The following is a 17668-nucleotide window of genomic DNA, read 5'->3' on the forward strand; positions in this document are numbered from 1 at the left end:
CCCCCGGAGGTGGCTCCCGGCTGGCCCGCATCCCACCTGCCATGATGCCTGGTGGAGAAGGGCGTCCCCAGGGTGGGAAACATGAGCAGCAAACTCCCCCGGGGCCACGCTGCTGTGCCCTCCTCAGGCACTGAGGCACGGCCGTCCTGCACCCCCCTTTCAGGACAGAGAGGCAGGACCCCATTTTTCCGGAGATCGGATCCCAATGGCCAAACCTATCGCAAAGACGAGTTGCAAAGCGAGGAGCTGACCCCAGAAAGCTCGGCAGGAGCCATTCCATGCACCCACAAACCCAAAGCAAAACCCAGGGAAAGGAGTGCTCTGCCAGGGCAGCGAGGGCAGCAGCAGCCTGCGGAGAGGGGCTGGGCAGGGGGAGGACGAGCCCCAGCCCCCCAGGCCAGTGGGGCTCTCAGGAGCCTCTGGGCCATGCCCAGCCCTCCATGTCCCATCCTGGGGACACCCCACAAGAGACCCCGGGCAAGGGCTTTGGCAGGTGCAACAGGGGCCTCTGATTTGAGGACCGTGGCTGGCACCCCGAGACACCCAGAGATGTCCTGTCTAGAGACCCCTCCTCCGGCGGGGGGCTGGCAGTGCCGTGGGAGGGGAATCACTGACTCTGGGGGAGAGAAGTGCCGGGCCCTGGGAGGCGGGGGGGAGGAAGAATATTGGAGGGAATTGCCAGATGGGGGGGAATGGCACGCAGGGGGTGGACAGGTACTGAGGGGAATTGCTGGGTACCGGGGAAAGGGGGGGGGGACCAAGAAATGGGGGGTACTGGGAGGCATGGCCCGGTGCTGGGGGGTGGCTCTTACGGGCACTGGAGGTGCACCCAGGGGCACGACCGGGTGCTGGGAGGGATGCCCGGGTACTGGGGGGCAATTGCTGGGTGCAGGGGGGCATAGCTGGGTACCGGAGGGATGGCTGGATAGCAGGGGGGCAACTGCGGAGTACCGAGGGGGGCGGCTAGGTACCGCGGGGGGGGGGGGGGGGGGGGTAATTACCGTGAACAGAGGGGACCCGCGGGGGGCAATCGCCGGGTACCGGAGGGGAATTACCGGCTGCGGGGACGGCAGGCCGAGGCCGGGGGGCTGCCGCCGGGGGCGCGGGGCGGGCCGGGGGCGGTGCGCGGAGCCGGCCCCGCCCGGGAGGCCGTGCGGCGGAGGGGGAGCCAGCACCGGGTGTCCCCCCCCCCCACCTCCTGCCCGTACCGTTACGGCTCCCGCCTCCCTTCCGGCGGCGGCTCCTTCCCTGCGCCGGGGGCGGACGGGGCGGACCGGAGCCGCGCCGAGCCCAGCCAGGTGGGTGCGGGGCCGGGGCCGGGGCCGGGGCCGGGGCCGGGGCCGGGGCGGGCCCGCCGTGCCGCAGAGCCCGGGGGGGGGCCGGGTACGGGCACGGGGACCGACCCGCCGAGCCTCCCGGGGCCGCCGGCTTATGTAACGGGGCGGCGGCCGCCGGGATGCGGCATGCGGGATGCGGGATGCGGGGAAGGATGCGGGGCGGGATGCAGGATGCAAGGTGCGGGATGCGGGTGGCAAGATGCAGGGCTGAGCGGTGCGGCCCCGGACTGGTCCCCCCACCCCCCTCTCTCCCCCCGCAGGGCTGGGATGGCGGGGGGACGCCGATGCGGAGGGGATGGCGGGAGGAGGGATGTCACCCCCGGACTATGCTTTGTATTCCCCCTTCCAGCCCCTCCGTGCCTGGCCATCCCCTGCGGGGGGCGATCTGCAGCGTGGGGCCGTGAGCAGGGAGAGGAGACGACCTGCTCCCCCCACCACCCCCTGCCTCCACCCGGGGGGGGCTCCACGCAGCCTTCTGCTGTGGGGAGCTCCTGGTACCCACCGGGCTCTTCCCACGCCTGCCCATCACCGGCTGCCTCCTCCATCCTGCTCTCCACCGCTAAGTCCAACCACTCGTGGAGCATCCCTGCTGCACAGTTCCCCGGGCTCCAAACCCTCTCCCTGCTGTACCACCCTTACGAGGTCCCTCCCATGCCCCACACTGCAGCCCCTCTCCTTGCCATGCCCCCAGCGCCATGGCTGCAGCACACGGGGCAGGTGGCTGCTGCGATCCAGGCCTGGCAGCACACGGTGGCACTGCCACCCGCGTGGCACGAGCGTGACCGGGCAGCCGCTGCCCGAGGCAGGCAGTGCGGTGAGTCAGAGCAGTGAAGCCGGGCTGGCACCTTCACTCAGGATGGGGCTGATGGCTCAGGGCTTCTCCATGCCACCAGCCGAGCTCTGCGGGTAGTGGTAGCTGCTGGCTGAGGTTGGTGAAGGAGCCGGAGTGATTTGAGTCAAGCCGAGGTGCTGGGTTTGGCAAATAGAGGATGAGGAAGGATGGGCCGGGCTCAGAGTGCAGAGAGGTGTCCTCCCTGCCAAACCTTCCCTTCTCCCCCCCCAAGGCCGCAGGACCCCAAGGGTTGGCAGGACAGACTCCAGCGTGGCCGGGAAAAACCGGGATCTCAGCCCCTGGCCCACGGCACTGCTCCAGGTGTCTCCGACCCCCACCATCCTGGGGAAACTGGTGACAGCTCAGCTGAGACAAACCAGCACAGAAAAATGTCTCAAAGTCTCCCTTGGCTATGGGCCGAGTGTTTGTTTCTTCGATTGCCTTGCGTGATAACATTAGTATTGAAATGACCCCAACCAGACAGATCTATTAACACCTCCCAGCGCTGGAGGATGATTGTGATTCGCACCTTCGCTCTTCCCCGGGTTTCTGCAGACGCTGCTGCCAGGCACAGCCCTCCCAGGCCCGGTGCTGTGTGTCGGGAGCCGAGGGGGGCCGCATTGAGTTGCCCGGCACGGTTTAAGCGCCAGAGCTGAGAGGTCCCAGCACATGTCCGGTACTGCAGAGAAACCCTCTGGGGAAGAGACAGTGACCACTGGCAGCATGGCACGTCTCCGTTCCCACCACTGGGCACCAATGTGCCCCCATGAGCTCGAGAGGTCTGGTCTGGCAGGTGGGCACGGTCACTGCAGCCCAGGCTGACGCCCTTCCCACCGAGCCCAAGCCCGTCATGCGCTGCCCGAACAGCCAGAGCCGGACCAGACCCCCTGCCCAGAGAGGACCTTCCCGGCAGCTGGAGGATCTCTGCTCTCACCCACAGCCTCCGCATGTTCCTGGCCAGAGCTCCCCGTTTGTTCTTACGCCAGCATCATCCTCGAGTTTAAACGATCCTTCTCCCTCCCCGGTGTTTACTCGCCGGGTGTATTTATAGAGAGCAATCAGGCCTGCTCAGCCAGGGTAAACAAGCCGCGCTCCTGCGGGCTGCTCTCGCGTGAGTGCTCTCTGCTCGCTCGTCCCAGGAGCTTTCCCCTCCGCCTCTCCCGGCTACGCGGAGCCTTCCTGGCCGTGGAGACCTGGACCATCTGCCTTGTCCAGCCGTGGGCTCTCCGGGACGTGCCTCCAGTCTCCAGTGTCTCTCTAGGTCGCCCGGTGCCTCACCAGGAGCCACTGTCACCTTTCCCGTGCCATTCTGCACCGCAGGTGCCTGCTCCTCCTGTAAGCAGCCAGGCCGGCAGGTCCGTCCCCCCCTAGCTGGTGTCGCAGCTCCTGCTGTAACACTCACCAGAGGTTCAGAAATATCGCTCATCTCAGACAAATCCCAGAGCCCCGTGATGGTGTGACCCAGAACTGCGCTGGCCCATGGCAAGATGAAGTCCGCAAGAGGCGCTGAGATTTTTGAGGCTGAGGGTCTGCTATTTGAAGGCAAGGCAGGTTGGCTGGGGTCCAGGACCCCAGCTGGGAAGTGCCTGCGGGGGCTGGCCAGTGCAGCGTGGCACCCCGAGCCCTTTGCATCCCTGTGCGAGAGCCAGGACGGCAGACTGCCAGCACTGAGTCCGGTTTGATGATATTTTCCCCAAGCATTGTGGCTCTGAGCCTCCCTTCTCGTCCCGGTGCCCGGCCACGAACTGATGCCAGCCCCGAGGCAGATCACAAGAGCATCTCCCTGAGACAGGAGAAACACTTTGAGATGTGGCCCAGAGTTTCCCAGCCCGCGCACCCCGCTGCTTCCCTTCCCCAGCCCACCCTCCTCTGCAGACGTTTGGATGAGCCCAGCTATAAAAGCAGGGTGCCAAGAGCCAGAGGTGCCAAAGCAGAAGAGCTGTGGACTCACTAACGGTCTCTTCTCGAGCATTAAGTTTTCTGTGGATACTGTGTCTTGTGTCCGGAGCCCCAGCTGGACGAAAGCAGCCCTGCCAGCGCCTGGGGGCACCGCAGTCCCCGGAGCTGGGGGTGTCCTGGCACTGTCACCCTGCTCTGCTCTTCCCTATCCTCTGCTTTTGGCTGCGGTTGGTGTCTGGTTGCCTGGACAGACAGGCAGAGAGGCTGAGCCAGCACAGCTGTCCAGGTGAGATGCATCTTCGTGATGCTGGTTGCAAAAGCAGGAAAAAAAAGGAAAAAAAAAAACAACACACTTTGGTCTGGCCCAGAAAAAAAATATCCTGCAGGGATGGGAGCAGCACCCCCAAGGACCCTCTGCACCTTCTTGGGTACCTGAGCAGGGAGTCCCCGCTCTTCCCATCCTCTGGGGTTTCAGCAAAGAACGGCTGATTTGCGCCCCAGGACATGGCCGACAAAGCAGGGGACTAATCCTGCTCATCTCCTCGGCGCTGAGCTGTCTGGAAACCAGCCGCCCCCAGGCATGCGTCCCCGCAGCACTCTGCAGCCCGTCTTACCCCGTTCCCGAGCCTTCCCACATCCCGGAGGAGGCAGCGGTTGTCCCCAGCAAAGGTCACCTTCACGCTGCTGCCGAGCCCTTTCCAGGCTGCGCTTTTAGCGCTGCGTTTCCCAGCGAAGCAGGTGCCTTTCTGGGGTCTCCTCGGGGGTCCCGCCGGGGACCCTCTGCCCCTTCCCTGCAGACCCCAGAGCTCGGGGTCCCCGGGGTGAGCCCGCACCCTCCCCAAACCCAGCGCTGCGCCCGGGGGCTGGCAGCGTCTCCTGCCCCCAGGGCTGGGACGAGGCATCCCAGCTCCTGTAATGCTTTTAAAAACGCAGGTTCCGTCCGTGCCAGCCCCTGCTCCTCCAGCGTCGCTGTTTGCCTGTGTTTCCCCCAGCTCCCCTGGGTCATATATTTGTCTCCAATTTGCCAAAGCCTCCCTCCTTCCCCAGGGTGGAGGAAAAGCCTTTGCTCGAAGTCAAGATGAATTTGTAACTTCCCCAGGAACCCGTTCCTCGAGTCGCAGAGCACAAATCACACTCGTGGCACCAGCCACACCATGGGGACGGACCACCCCAGACACTGCCAGCGTGGCACCCAGCACCCTGGTACCTGGGTCTCCGCGCAGCCCCTGCCCAGGCCAGCAGCTCCCCGAGCATCACAGAGGGATTTCAAGGACGTTCAGGGAAGGGACAAGATCCCTGGGCAGAAGCTTCCTGAGGTCGCAGGAGTGGGGAGCCGGAGCGGGGCCGGGCTTTCTCAAATTGTAAAGTCTGAGCAAGGGCCTTTGTTTGGCAGCTTGTTTTAACTTGTCGTTATGTTCTCCAAAGAAGAAATTCGTCATTTGCAAGCTGAGGAAGGCAGAGTTAATGTGAAATTTTAAAACCCTCAAAGAGTTGAGAGCCCTCTAAATATTTAATGAAGGCATCCAAACTGCTGGGTTCTGCAGAGGCGGCCAGGAGCCCTCAGCCAGCAGCGGAGGTGGTGTCCCTGATCCAGGAGAGGACCAAAGACCCCGACGGGCTGCCACCTCGTGCAGCCTGACGCCCTCTGCGCGCCCCGCTGGGCTCCCACTTACGGGGCGATGGTGGCTCTTGGTAGCAGGTTGCTCCCACCCTTGGAGGTCGGGATGCGGGGGGGTGCACAGACCCACCCTGGGCCCCCCAGGTAGGGGGAGAGGGCAGTGGTGTGCTCCGTCCATCCTCCAGCAAGCGATCCCAGTTTGTCCATGCCATCCGGTCCCGGGTCCCCACCGCGGAGCTGATCCTCTCGCTGTCGGTGTCTCCCACAGGCCCCGCTCTCCCTGCGATGCCCAGCCGCCCCCGCGAGGTCCTCGTCCCCCTGTGTTAGGTGCCGAAGCCTGCGGACGCCCGGCGCTGCACACACCAAGGTAGGCAGCACTGCCCCGGCTCCGCGCACCACGGCTCCTGGGGGGCCACCTCCCTCCCCACGGTACGGGGGGCAGAGTGCAGCCGGGGGATGGATGGGGGGGGGCAGAGGTACCACCTGGGGCTGCCTCAGCAGAGCCAGTTGGGTCCCCCAGGATGGGGGGGGTCCATCATGGGCATCCTGATGAGACCCCGGTGCGGGACAAGAGGCGTCCGGACCAGCTCAGGACCAGGCTGAGGCCACGGGAGTGGGGAACAGCTCGGACTCTGGGGCGGATGCTGGGCACGGTCCTGCCTGGGGACCATGGCAGGTGACGGTGACTGTGGAGCTGGCACAGGGCCAGCGTGGGGTTTTTTTTTTTCTTTCTTTCTTTTTTTTTCTTTTTTTTTTTTTTTTTTTTTTGCCTTTGAAAGCCCCCAGATGGGAAAGGTACGAGCCAAACCCCACTGAAAGCAGCCAAGAATGAATTTTCTGGCCAGAGCCCCAGCAGCTCTTGGAGCGGCGCCGTGCCCGTCCGGCGTCACGCCGCAGCGGAAACCCCGAGCGCAGGCAGGCTGGGGGGGGGCTTAACTGGGGTGGGCAGCAAGCCCCCCACCCATCCCAGCTGCCCCCCGGTGTGAGGGTCTCACCCCTCCCTGCACCCCAAGCTGAGGCAGCACAGGCTCATCCCGCTCCCACCGAGCTGCAGCTTGGCAGGAGCCCAGACACCCAGATGTACCCCCCCACGCTGCCACGGAGCCCCCCACCGTGCAGCCATCTGCTGCCGTCGGAGGACAGGGTGTCCCCAGCGTTGTAGCCCTCAGGCAGCTCTGTTGCCCAGGGCACGGGGCATCTCGGCTCCCAAAACTCCCCTCCTATAGGATGCGATGGGAAGGATGCTCCCCCGGCAAGGCAGATGCTCTCCCAGAGCCGGGCTGGGAGTTTGGGTAGAGCAGGACCAGCCATGACGGCATCCCCGCTCCCCTCTTCCTCCTGCTCCCCAGCCTCGGCGGTGCAGGGGGGCAAAGCACCCCAGGCTCCCTGCCCTCCTCTCGGGAGCCCCCCAGAGCTTGCAGGGTCTTTGCAAAACCAAGACCTGTACCGGCACAAGGCTGAACCCCAGGGGAGCAGCACCCGGGGGCTCAGTTTTGAGGGCACTTTTCCTGGAGGGGGGACAAGGGGGTGCTGCCACTGCTCTGCTGTGATCTGGGTGCCCGGTCGTGAGCTAATCGTGCCCTTGTCCTTCCACGCCTTTCCCCTGACGGTGAAGTGCGGGTGGGTTATAACCCCTCCGAGGCTTTCTGCAGGGAGCAGGTGCCCAAATCTCATCCTGACACAGAGCCAGGAGGGGGCCGTCGGGCATCTGCTCCCCGCACAGTCCCAACCGCCTCCGTCATCAGCGCCTGCACGGGGCCTGCCTGTCCCTGCCAGGGCGGCGGGGATGGAAATCAGTATGTGCACAGGCTGGCTCCTTCCCTAAAGGCAACGTCTGGGGCGATGGGGAGGGACGGGGAGGCAGCGCAGGGGCTCGGGGGGGGCTTTTGTCTGCCCCCGGAGTAGTGCCTGGTGCGCGGCGCCCAGCCCCGCTCCGCACCGGCCCCTGCAGAGCTGTGCGGGTGTGCGTGCCTGCCATAAATATTGATGGGGTGGACTCCGCGCAAGTGTGCCTGTATAGACGGCGATTGGGATGTAAATGCTGTGAGTACCTGCTGTGTAGGCAGGAGAGAGCCGGGTAGGTGACAGCACCAGGGCTGAATGCACAGTGGATTTTTACAGGCAGGTGGGATCCGTCCTGCGTGGGGTGGGGAGGTGGGAAGCGGCCGGGTGAGTAACCCCAGGGGTCATAAACCTGTTTGGGGAATCGGCCAGACCCGCAGCAAGCCGAAATCTTCCGGCTGAGATTGCAGCGAGCCACAGCGGCTCCCGCAGCCCGCTGCCCGCACAGCCAGGCCGGGATAAACAGCGAGGGGCTGCAGCGCCTCTGTTTAATAATGCGTGGCACAGAGGCACCGGACGCACGCCGAGAGCCGCGGGGACACGGAGTCGCCACTGCAGCACTCGACCGGTGGGGTCCATCCCGGCGTCCCCCGGCACTCACGGGACATGGACGTCTCTGGGTGGCCCTGAGACTGGGGCCGGGTGAGCAGAGGTCCCCGTCGCAGGGGACAAGGCAAGGCGCTCAGTTGCGCAGTGGCTGACATCCCGGCCGCGCCGGATGATCCTTAGCTGGAGCCTGGAGCTGGGTCCCTGTCCCCTTGTCGCTGGGAGATTCAACCCTACTGCCACTCTTGTACAGATGTAGGCATAGGTGGTCTTTCTGGGGAGTTCTGCGGGGCTGAGCAGCGCTGGGAGCACCGCTCCCTCTCTGGCATCCTCCCGGGACGCTGCCATGCTGGGAACAGCTGGAAGCCGTGGGCTCGGTCCCCTCCTCGCCCCATCCCTCCTTCAGCCGCACTGGCTGCCGTGCCCGGGATGAGCAGACGCGTGCCAGGGCCCCGCGGGCACCGGTTCACAACCAGCTCCTGCAAACGGCCCCCCCGGGGGACGCACGCGTCCCTCATTGTGTGCGGTGCCGGGATCCAGCCCCGCCGACCATCTGCCTCGGCAGCTCCCCCCACCACCCACTCCCCGTCCCACGCTGTGCCCCACGGCATCGAGCTGGGCAGGGACGCGCTGGAGGTGCCCAGTGCACCCCCCCCCGCCCCACGGGCAGGAGCCCGGCAGGAGGAGGCAGATGGGTTTGGAGGAGCGGTGCCGACGGGGCCGTGGCGGCAATGCAGATGGGTCTGCAACACTGATGCCGAGGGGGCTGTGGTATTAATGCAGACGGGCCCGTGACAGCGATGCGGGAGAGGGGGAAAAGCCGCAGCATCAGCCCGGAGCCCCTCCGGCTGCAGGGGTGCTTTGCTGTGCCCATGGGGAGCAGGGCACGGGGAGGGCAGCAGGCAGCAGCCTCCCCCCGCCCATCCGGAGCTGGGGAGACCCTCAGGGCATTGGGCCAGCAGAAGTTATCCTGTGAGGGTGGCTCCTGGGGTGGATTTGGCCCATTTTTCTCTGTCCCTCTCTGGTGAGCTCAGGGGGGGCTGCCACCCCTGGTGCCCCGCCGCAGAGCTGCTCCCACAGTCGGGCAGAGCATGACGGCAGAGCCGGGGTCAAGCCGTGGCACAAGCCCACCTCCCTCCGCGCCAGCCCCAGGGCTCGTGGCGCGCTCCCACGCCGGCCCCGCGGTGAGACCAGCGTTCACACCCCGTGCCTGGGATGGGGGGATGCTGGGGGGGCACCCACGTGTGCTGGGGGGGACAGGGGTGACTTGCTGCAGGGACAGAGCGGTGGCCCCGCTGTCGCCAGGGGCTGGCCCCCAGGCACCGCACACTCGCCCTGCGCACGGCGTAACACGGTGACCCCGGGGTCCCCTCGCCTCGCGCGGTGTCACCGGCAGCAGGGACAGCAGGGGTGGCGGGGGCTGTCCCCGCAGCCTGTGCTCAGCCGCCACGCTGGAGGGTCCGGCTCCCGCCTGGTGCTACAGCCCGCTGGTGCCTGTCCCCATCCCCGTCCCTGTCCCCGCCGGGTGCCAGCCCCAAGGGGCTGGGGCTGCTCTTCAGAGGCTGCAGCTGCTGCGTGTTTTGTGCTGCCTCTTCCCCTTCTCCCCGCTGCTGTTTTTGTTTTGTTTAAGAGGCTGGGTTACGAATTTTAAACAGGCTCCTGAAAAACCCAATTACCTCCAGAAGACAACCTGATAAAAGCTGCCTAAGTGGCACTGTGGAAATCGCCTTGCGCAGCAGCCGAGGGAAAACCAACATAACAAAGCCTTTGGAAATGGAGTTAACCACTTTTAATCCCTCGTGCGATGAGGAGGACCAATAATTATTTTCTGCAGAGATGGGGGGGGGGGATAAGTGAAATAACTGTCCTGTGCTAATGGGTGGCGGTGGCAGCAGGCTGGGCTGGCGGCGCTGCAGGGATGGGTGCAGGGATTCAGGCACCTGCTTTCCCTCTGCCCGGGAGCTTTGCAAGGGCCCGCAGAGGCTTGTGACCTTGCAGGGTCCCCATGCGGCTGCGGGGCCTGGGGACGATGCTGGCAGCGGGGCGGGCAGGTGCCACCCGGGGGACGCTGTGGGCCATGCGGCAGTGGCTGCCAGCCCCGTGCCCTTTCCCCAGGCGCTGGCGGGGAGCGGAGCGAGGCGCTGCCGGGGCCCTGGCACCCGCTCTGGCTCCGTCCCTGCCACGCTTCCCCCGCGAGCCGGCACGGAGGCAACTTGCAAGGACTTGGCAGCGCTGAGAGCTTCCTCCTCCATCTGGCCACGGCGCTGCCCCCCCCAGTCCTCCCCATCCCTCCCTGTCCCTTCCCTTCCTGCCTCCCCCAGCAGCTCCAGGCAGCCACCGGGCAGGTGACACTGCCCAGGACGATGCCAGGGGACAGCTGTGCCTGAGGAGTGCCCATGCCAGGCACAAGCAATCTCCCAGCACCAGGAATCATCCTCCAAACGCCTGCCAGAGCCAGCTCGGCTCTGGGACTGCGGGGGTCCCCTGGGACCGTCCCCATCCCGGGAGCAGTGTGTCCGCAGGGGCGTGTGGGGCAGGAGGACGGAGGCGATGCCCAGGGCTGGTGACGAGCCCGCGGCTGCCCTTCCCATGGGAGCCCGGCCGGCAGGGCAGAGCTGGGTGCCCGCCAGCCCGTCGGCTGCGGTTGTGCTGCCGGCACCGGCAGCTGGAGTGCCGGGGCGGTTGGCCACAGCTCACACGAGCCTCGTGCTTCCCGCGGCAGCAGGGAGGGGGGCTGCTTCGCCCACCTCCCCCCAGCCACCCCGCGCCCCGCGTGGGGTCCCACGCTTGGGGACAGCACTCCAGGCCACCGAGCCCCAAGGAGGGCAAGCCCGGCTTAGTGCTGGGTGCTGACAGAAGGGACGGCCCTGTTGGCTTGGCCACAGCCCATACTGGGAGCAGGCCCTGGGCACACTGGGAGCTACTGGGGGAGGATGCACTTAATGAGCTGAGGCATCTCCAAAGATTGAAAGACTCAAGGACCCATCCCAGGAACAAAAGGAGGCGTTTGTCAGGCGCTGAGAGACGGGCTCGTTAATTCCTCCTGGCTGTCACACTTATCTGTAATGAATTTGTGCTCCGCTGTATTATTTTTAATACAATAGGAGCGGTGCCGCCCGCCCACCGCCCGGCTGCCGGGAGCGCTGACGTCAGCGCCCGGAGCAGGGCTGCCGCAGGACAGACGGACGGACGGACGGATGGGCCAAGCGCAGGCCTGTCTTGCCGCCCACGCGCCCGTCCCACCAGCTGCCAGCGGGCAGAGAGGGGCCGGGCGCAAGGGCAGGAGGCATTTTTTCCATGGAGGTGGAAAAAGGAGTTGTTGGTCTATGCCACGGTGGAAGGAGGCTGAGGAGACAGGGTGCAACCGAGGGGGATTTTGGGGAGTGGTGAGAGGGGCTGAACAAGAGGGTCATGTCCTTGATGTGTTGTCCCCGTGCTGACCCATGGTGGTGGCCATGCGTCAGGGCAGGAGCTGACAGTGGGTGCACACACAGGGGTCTGTTGGTGCCGCGTCCTTGTGGAGGTGCTGGGCTGGCATTGCGTGCTGGCCTCCGGCCCCCCCGGGCTGCGGGATGGCTCCCCACTGCTGCCCCACATCCTGCATCTCCCCCGTCCTCCCTACGGCAGCCCCGGCAGTGCCCACCAGCACCTGCAGCATCTCCGCATCCCGCACCGCCGGGCTTGTGGGGGCAGCAGCAGCCTGTCCCAGCTCCCCTCAGCCTCCCACGTGCAGAGGTGGGGGGTCCCTGAAAAGCCCCTGCAGCACCCGGACCCTCTCCAGCGCTTTTCTGTGCCGTAGCCGCAAGATTCCCCGCAGGGCTGCTCCTCCAGAGCCTCACCATTAAACACCAGCTCTCCCCAAAGCCTGGCTCAGAGCACCACTAATCTGATTTGCAAAGGGCTCGTCTCGTTTCTAATAACCCAGGGCTGGATTAATTAGGAGGCGCCGGCTGCCCCTCTGCGGGGTGGCAGGGCTGGCGGTGGGGCACGCGCCTGTCCCCAGCGCCTCTCCGTGTACCGGGACGAGGATGGGACACCCGGGAGAGCATGGGACACCCGGGAGAGCCCCGTCCTGCAGCCGGGGGGGGGCGGGCGGGGCAGGAGGGGCCGCAGGAGCCCGTCTCCCTTCGAGCAGGTGCGGGGGGGGGGGGGGTGGACAGGGTGATGCCCCCCATTTCCTGCCCACCCCCCCCCCCCGCTGAAGTCCTGAGCAATGCGTGTGTCGTGGCCTCGATGCCCCTCGCAGCATTCCCTGCCAGAGCACCCCCCCGCGGTGGGACACCCCCCCCGCCCCGAGGCGGGGGACAGCACCAAAAATCCAAAGCTGGGGCCTCCGAGCGGCGGCGGCGGCTGGCGCTGGGGCCAAAGTCATTTATCGGGGACTTTAATTAAATTCCCGCAGCCGCCCCGCACCGCTGCGGAGGGGGCCGGGGTGCCGCGGATCGGGGTGCCGGGTGAGGGAGCACGGGCGGGGGTGCGGAATTGGCGGGGGGGGGGGGGGGGCAGCGCCCCGGTGGCTCCGGCTGATTAACGCCTCGTTTCGCCCATTAATTGCCGCGGAGGTGAATCATTAACCCCGCGCAGGACGCGCTCCCCCCATCCCCATCCCTCGGAGGGGTTCGGGTAGGGGGGGGGGCCCGTCCGCATCCTGAGGAGCGGTGCGGGGCTCCCCGGGCACCGGGGTCGTGCGGCGTTTCTCCGGTGTGGGGGTCCCGCATCCCCCCCTCCCAGTGCGGGGCCGGGCTGCGCGGTGTCGGGGCGGGGGGGTGTCGCCCCGGGCGGGCCCACGCGTGCCGGCGGGGGCGGGCGGGGGCCGGGCCGCGGCGGGGCGGGGCGGGGCGGGAGGGCGGAGCGGCGGCAGCGGAGAGCGGCGGCGGAGCCGGTGAGTGCCGCGCCGCGCCGGTGCTGAAGGGACAGCGCCGCCGCTGCGGCACCGGGCGGCACCGGGCGGCGGGCGGGGCCCCGCGCCGCAGACACCGCGGGGGGGAGGCGGGGGGGGGGGGGACACGAGATACCGGGGCGGGGGGGGGGGATGGCGGCGGGTCCCCGCGGCACCGCGTCCCCTGCGCGACCCCCACCCCCCCGCCACCGCGGCTCCCGCCCTTCCCGTGTCCCAGCGCCCCCCCCGTCTCCCTGCGCCCCCCCCTTCCTCAGCGTCCCCCGTGTCCCCTGAGCCCCCGGTGCGTGTCCCCCGCCCTGTGTCACCCCCCCGCGTTCTCCGTCCCCCCCGCGTTCTCCCCCCCCCCCGCCCCCCCCACGTTGCGTCCCCCCGGGTTCTGCAGCCCCCTGCGGTCCCGCTGTCCCCCGCATGCCGGGTGTCCCCTACGTCCCGTGTCCCCGCTGTCCCCCGCCCTCCCGGCGCCCCCCCGTCTCCCCTGCGTCGCTGCAGCCCCTGCGGCCCCGGTGTCCCGGCGCTTGACGGTGCCTCCCCCCCCGGCTGCTGTGTCCCCCCGCGTCGCTTGTGTCCCTGCACCCCCCGCTGTCCCCCGCGTACTCCAGTGTCGCTGTGCCCCCCACCAAGCGCGCCCCGTGTTCCGGTGCCCCCCCGTGTCTCAACGGCCCCTGGCGTCCCCTGCACTCTTCCCTGCGGCCCCGGTGTCCCCCGGTGTTCCCGCATTCCCGGTGTCCCCCCCCCTACAGCCCCGGGACTCTGTGCCGTACCTCCTGGAGGAGGCCCCCCCCCACGGTGCCGCAGGGTGCCCGGGGGCTGGGAGCAACAAACTTCCCGGGGTCTCGGTTCATGGAGCCCCCGCGCTGCCCGGCCAGGTCCCAGGGAGTCGGGGTGGGGGGGACCCGCAAGGCTGCGGCACCCACACACATCCACACACATCCACACACATGCACACACGTGCACACACGCTACAAACCGCACACCCAGGCTGTGAGCACAGCCTGCAGCCCCCCACCACACACACACAGGGCACACCGGGGACACGGGGACACACACCCACATACACACACCCCCCTGCAGTCCCCCTCCGGCACACACACACACACACACACACAGAGCATGCAAACAGCCTGCAACACCCCCACACATACACACGCGGCACAGCCTGCAAATTTGTGTGCAGAAACCCCCCCCATACAGCCTGCAAACCCACGGACCTGCACACACAGCCCCACACACACTAACACAGCCTGCACACCCCCCCCCCAAGTGTGCAAACACATACACGCAGCACAATCGCACCCAGCGCACACAAACACAGCCCGCCAAGCCGTCTGCGCACACACGCACCCGTGCAAGCCCTTGCACGCACATCCGCAGAGCTTGCAACCCCCAAAACTCAGGCACGCACGCGCTCAAAGCTTGCAAACAGGCTGCAAACCCGCACACCGTGCGGGCACACGCAGCTCGCAGCCCCACAAAGTTACACACACACGCGCACGCACAGCCCCCCGTGCAAACACAGCCTGCAGCCACCCGCAAACACACCTCTTGACCAAACACAGCCCGCACATATGGCTGGCACACGCACACGGCGCACGCAAATGCAGCCGGCCACACGCAGGGTGTGCACACACGCACTCCGTCCCACACACGCAGTGCCCCTGCATGCTGTCACCCATCCCCAGCACCCCGCAGGGGTCACACACACGGCCGCAGGCTGCTGCCTGCAACCCCTACAGCCCCCAAACGCTGTCACAACCTGCCAACAGCCTCTTCTCCATCCCTCTGCAGAGCACATGCACTGCGACAGACACACACGCACACACACAGCACCCCGTGTCCAGCTGCGCCGCACTGGCATCCCCAGGCAGGGTCTGTGTCTCCCCTAACGAAGCCGGGACACGTGGTGGGTCCCCATCCCGCCAGCCCCCAGGCAGCGCTGTGGGGCTCCCGGGCTCCTGCTGCCCCACCGAGGGCAGCGCTGGGGTGGGAAGTCCCTCCGCAGGTCCCCACGGCCAGCGAGGATGTGGGGAGGGTGCCGAGGGGAGGAGGTGCTGCCGGCAGGCAGATCTGCCCACCCTCTGCCTGCAGATCCCAAAAGCTCCCTCTGCCCATCCTGGGAGGCATTTGGGGCTGGAGACGCAGAGGGTACATCCTGCAGCCCGAGGGAACGTCCCGGCCCTCCCACCTGGGTGGTGGGCACCCTGCGCACGGTGTCCCTGACCGTGTCCCTCTCTGCCCACGCAGGTGGCCCTGGTCGGCGAGCCCGGACAGCAGTGGATGAGCGCTGGGCACTGGCCTAGCCACACGCACACACCGGCACCATGGACTTCGTCATGAAGCAAGCGTTGGGCGGTGAGTGGGTGCTGTCCCTCATCATAGTCCACCCTCCGGGAGCGATGCCGGCCCGGCACCACAGGGAGCGCGGTGGGAGAGACATGGCGGGGGGTCCGAGCTGTGGGGAGAGCCACCGGTGGCGGGGAGCTCCTGCCGGAGCCCTCCGGGGCTCCCGTTCCCAGCGCCAGCAGCGCCTGGCTGGGGAATCCCGGCTCTCCTGACGCTAAGTGGGATTCCCCGGCGGGTCCCCTGGGTGCCAGCGCCGAAGGAGCTGCTGGCGTCTCCCCCGGCTGACGCTGAACTAGGACAGCGCAGCCAGCCTGCGGCATTCCCCATCCCCGCAGCCTCCGGAGCCCGTCTGCAGCCAGCCCTGATGAGGGTGGCCCTGGGGACATCCCGGGTCGTCCCTGCCCGAGGGGCTCCGGGTCATCCCTGCCTCTGCTGGGGCTTCGGCAGCCAGCGCCGGGCTTCAGCGCCCTTGGGGACCGGCCGATGGTCTTGTGCTGCACAGGGGCCACCAAGGACATGGGGAAGATGCTGGGGGGCGAGGAGGAGAAGGACCCCGACGCGCAGAAGAAGGAGGAGGAGAGGCAGGAGGCCCTGCGCCAGCAGGAGGAGGAGCGGAAAGCCAAGCACGCCCGCATGGAAGCCGAGCGGGAGAAAGTCCGGCAGCAGATCCGTGACAAGGTGGGCACACGCTTCCCCTGCGCCCAGCCCTGCCCGCAGCACCCAGCGTGGGGCTGGGACAGGGAGCCGGCATGGCCGGGGAGGAGGGCGGCCCGAGGCGGTGGTGATGGGCACGGGGCGCAGCACCCGCTGCCTGCCCTGCTGAGGGCCTGTGTCCTCGCAGTACGGGCTGAAGAAGAAGGAGGAGAAGGAGGCGGAGGAGAAAGCCGCGCTGGAGCAGCCGTGTGAGGGCAGCCTGACGCGCCCCAAGAAGGCGATCCCGGCGGGCTGCGGGGACGAGGAGGAGGAGGAGGAGGAGAGCATCCTGGACACCGTCCTCAAGTACCTGCCCGGCCCGCTGCAGGATATGTTCAAGAAGTAACAGCACCGCCAACCCTGCCATGGGGTGCTGGGGCACGGGCGCCCTCTCCCTTCCGACCCCTCCATCAGTTCCCTTGGCCCCGGGGGGGGTCCCCGCACCCCCTCCCCACCCCCTCCTGCCCTCCGCCCCCGACCAGACCAAAAACCCGCCCCGTCCCGTCCAGGCAGGGCCCCCCCACCACGCCGTGCCAAAGGGGAGCGGCCCTGGCCGGACAGGGCAAACCGGGACCAAATGCACTGATGTAACCTCGCGGCAGGCTGGGGGCACCCCAAGCCCTACCGGCCCCCCCCGGGGTGGCTCCCCGTGCCCCCTGCCCTGCCCTTCTTGCCCTCCCGGGGGACCCTGGCAGGCCTCCGCTCGCCTGCCCCCGTCCCCAGCACTGCCATCCCCCTGCCCCATCCCACCCCGGGCCAAGCCCGAAGCACAAAGCCAGGCGCCCTGCCCGCAGCTCCCCCATCCCCGCTCCCCGGGCACGGGGGTCCCCCGGGGCTGCCCGCTGTGCCCCAGCATCGGGGGGTTGGAGGGGACCCCCCCCACCCCTTTCTCCCCTCCCCGCATCTCTGGCCCCATAGTTAAAGCCATATCAGTTAGACTGCAATACTTCAGCACCGGGAGGAGCGGGCGCCGCGCTCCGCCGACCGTGTACAAAGGCGCGTGCGGGGCAGGGACACCCCCTGCCTCGTCCCCCCCGCCCCGTCCCCACCGCTCGCTCGTCCGTGTCTCGGCCCCCGCTGGCCCCCCGTTCTCGCATTAGTGTGTCTGTGCCAGGGTGCGTCCCGTCGCTCCATGCGTCCTCGTGTCCGCTGCTCACGCTCCCGCCCGCCCCGAGTCCCCGCTGTCCCCCGGGGGCTGCCCACGGCGTTGTGCCGAGAGCCCCCCGACACGCTGCCGGGGTCCCCCCGCTCTGTCCCCTGCAATAAAGCCAGTGCGGGGCCGAGAGCTGCTGGGCCAGTCCCAGGCTGGGAGCGCCTGGTTGCCCCCCGCCGAAGCTGGACACACTGGCCCCCCCGGGCCTGGGAAGGGATCCCTGGGCAAGCGCCCTGGGCATGTCCCAGGAGATGCTGCTTGCACCCCAAGGGGGGGACGCGGGGGCATGCCATTGCCCTGTCCCATCCCTTGCCGCACCGTGCTCCCCTCTCCCCGTGCTTCCTCCGCCACCACCCCCAGCCGCTCACCAGGGCCCTTCCCAGGAGGCGGTGGGCAGCTCGGGGCCCCGCAGACATGCTGTGACCATCCTGCTCGAACTAGTCTTTGACAAACTAATAAAATAAAGGGATTTGTACATTGCTCCAGCCTCTTCTCAACCATTGCTTCC

General features: G+C 67.5%; 1 protein-coding gene across 2 annotated transcripts; it reads left to right on the top strand.

Annotated features, from left to right (window-relative positions):
- Positions 1-1143: 1143 nt before the first annotated feature.
- CPLX2 (complexin 2) lies at positions 1144-17640 on the top strand. Of its 2 annotated transcripts, XM_063349448.1 has the most exons (5): positions 1144-1298; positions 5955-6053; positions 15216-15323; positions 15817-15992; positions 16156-17640. In XM_063349448.1, exons 3-5 carry the CDS (start codon positions 15293-15295, stop codon positions 16351-16353), a joined length of 405 nt encoding a protein of 134 aa, XP_063205518.1. In that variant the 5' UTR covers positions 1144-1298; positions 5955-6053; positions 15216-15292; the 3' UTR covers positions 16354-17640. The 2 variants fall into 2 exon arrangements, with proteins under 2 accessions (XP_063205518.1, XP_063205519.1); XM_063349449.1 differs by lacking the exons at positions 1144-1298; positions 5955-6053 and adding an exon at positions 12832-12956.
- Positions 17641-17668: the final 28 nt, after the last annotated feature.

Source organism: Chroicocephalus ridibundus, chromosome 11 (assembly GCF_963924245.1).
Source record: "Chroicocephalus ridibundus chromosome 11, bChrRid1.1, whole genome shotgun sequence".
NCBI classification, from domain to species: domain Eukaryota; kingdom Metazoa; phylum Chordata; class Aves; order Charadriiformes; family Laridae; genus Chroicocephalus; species Chroicocephalus ridibundus.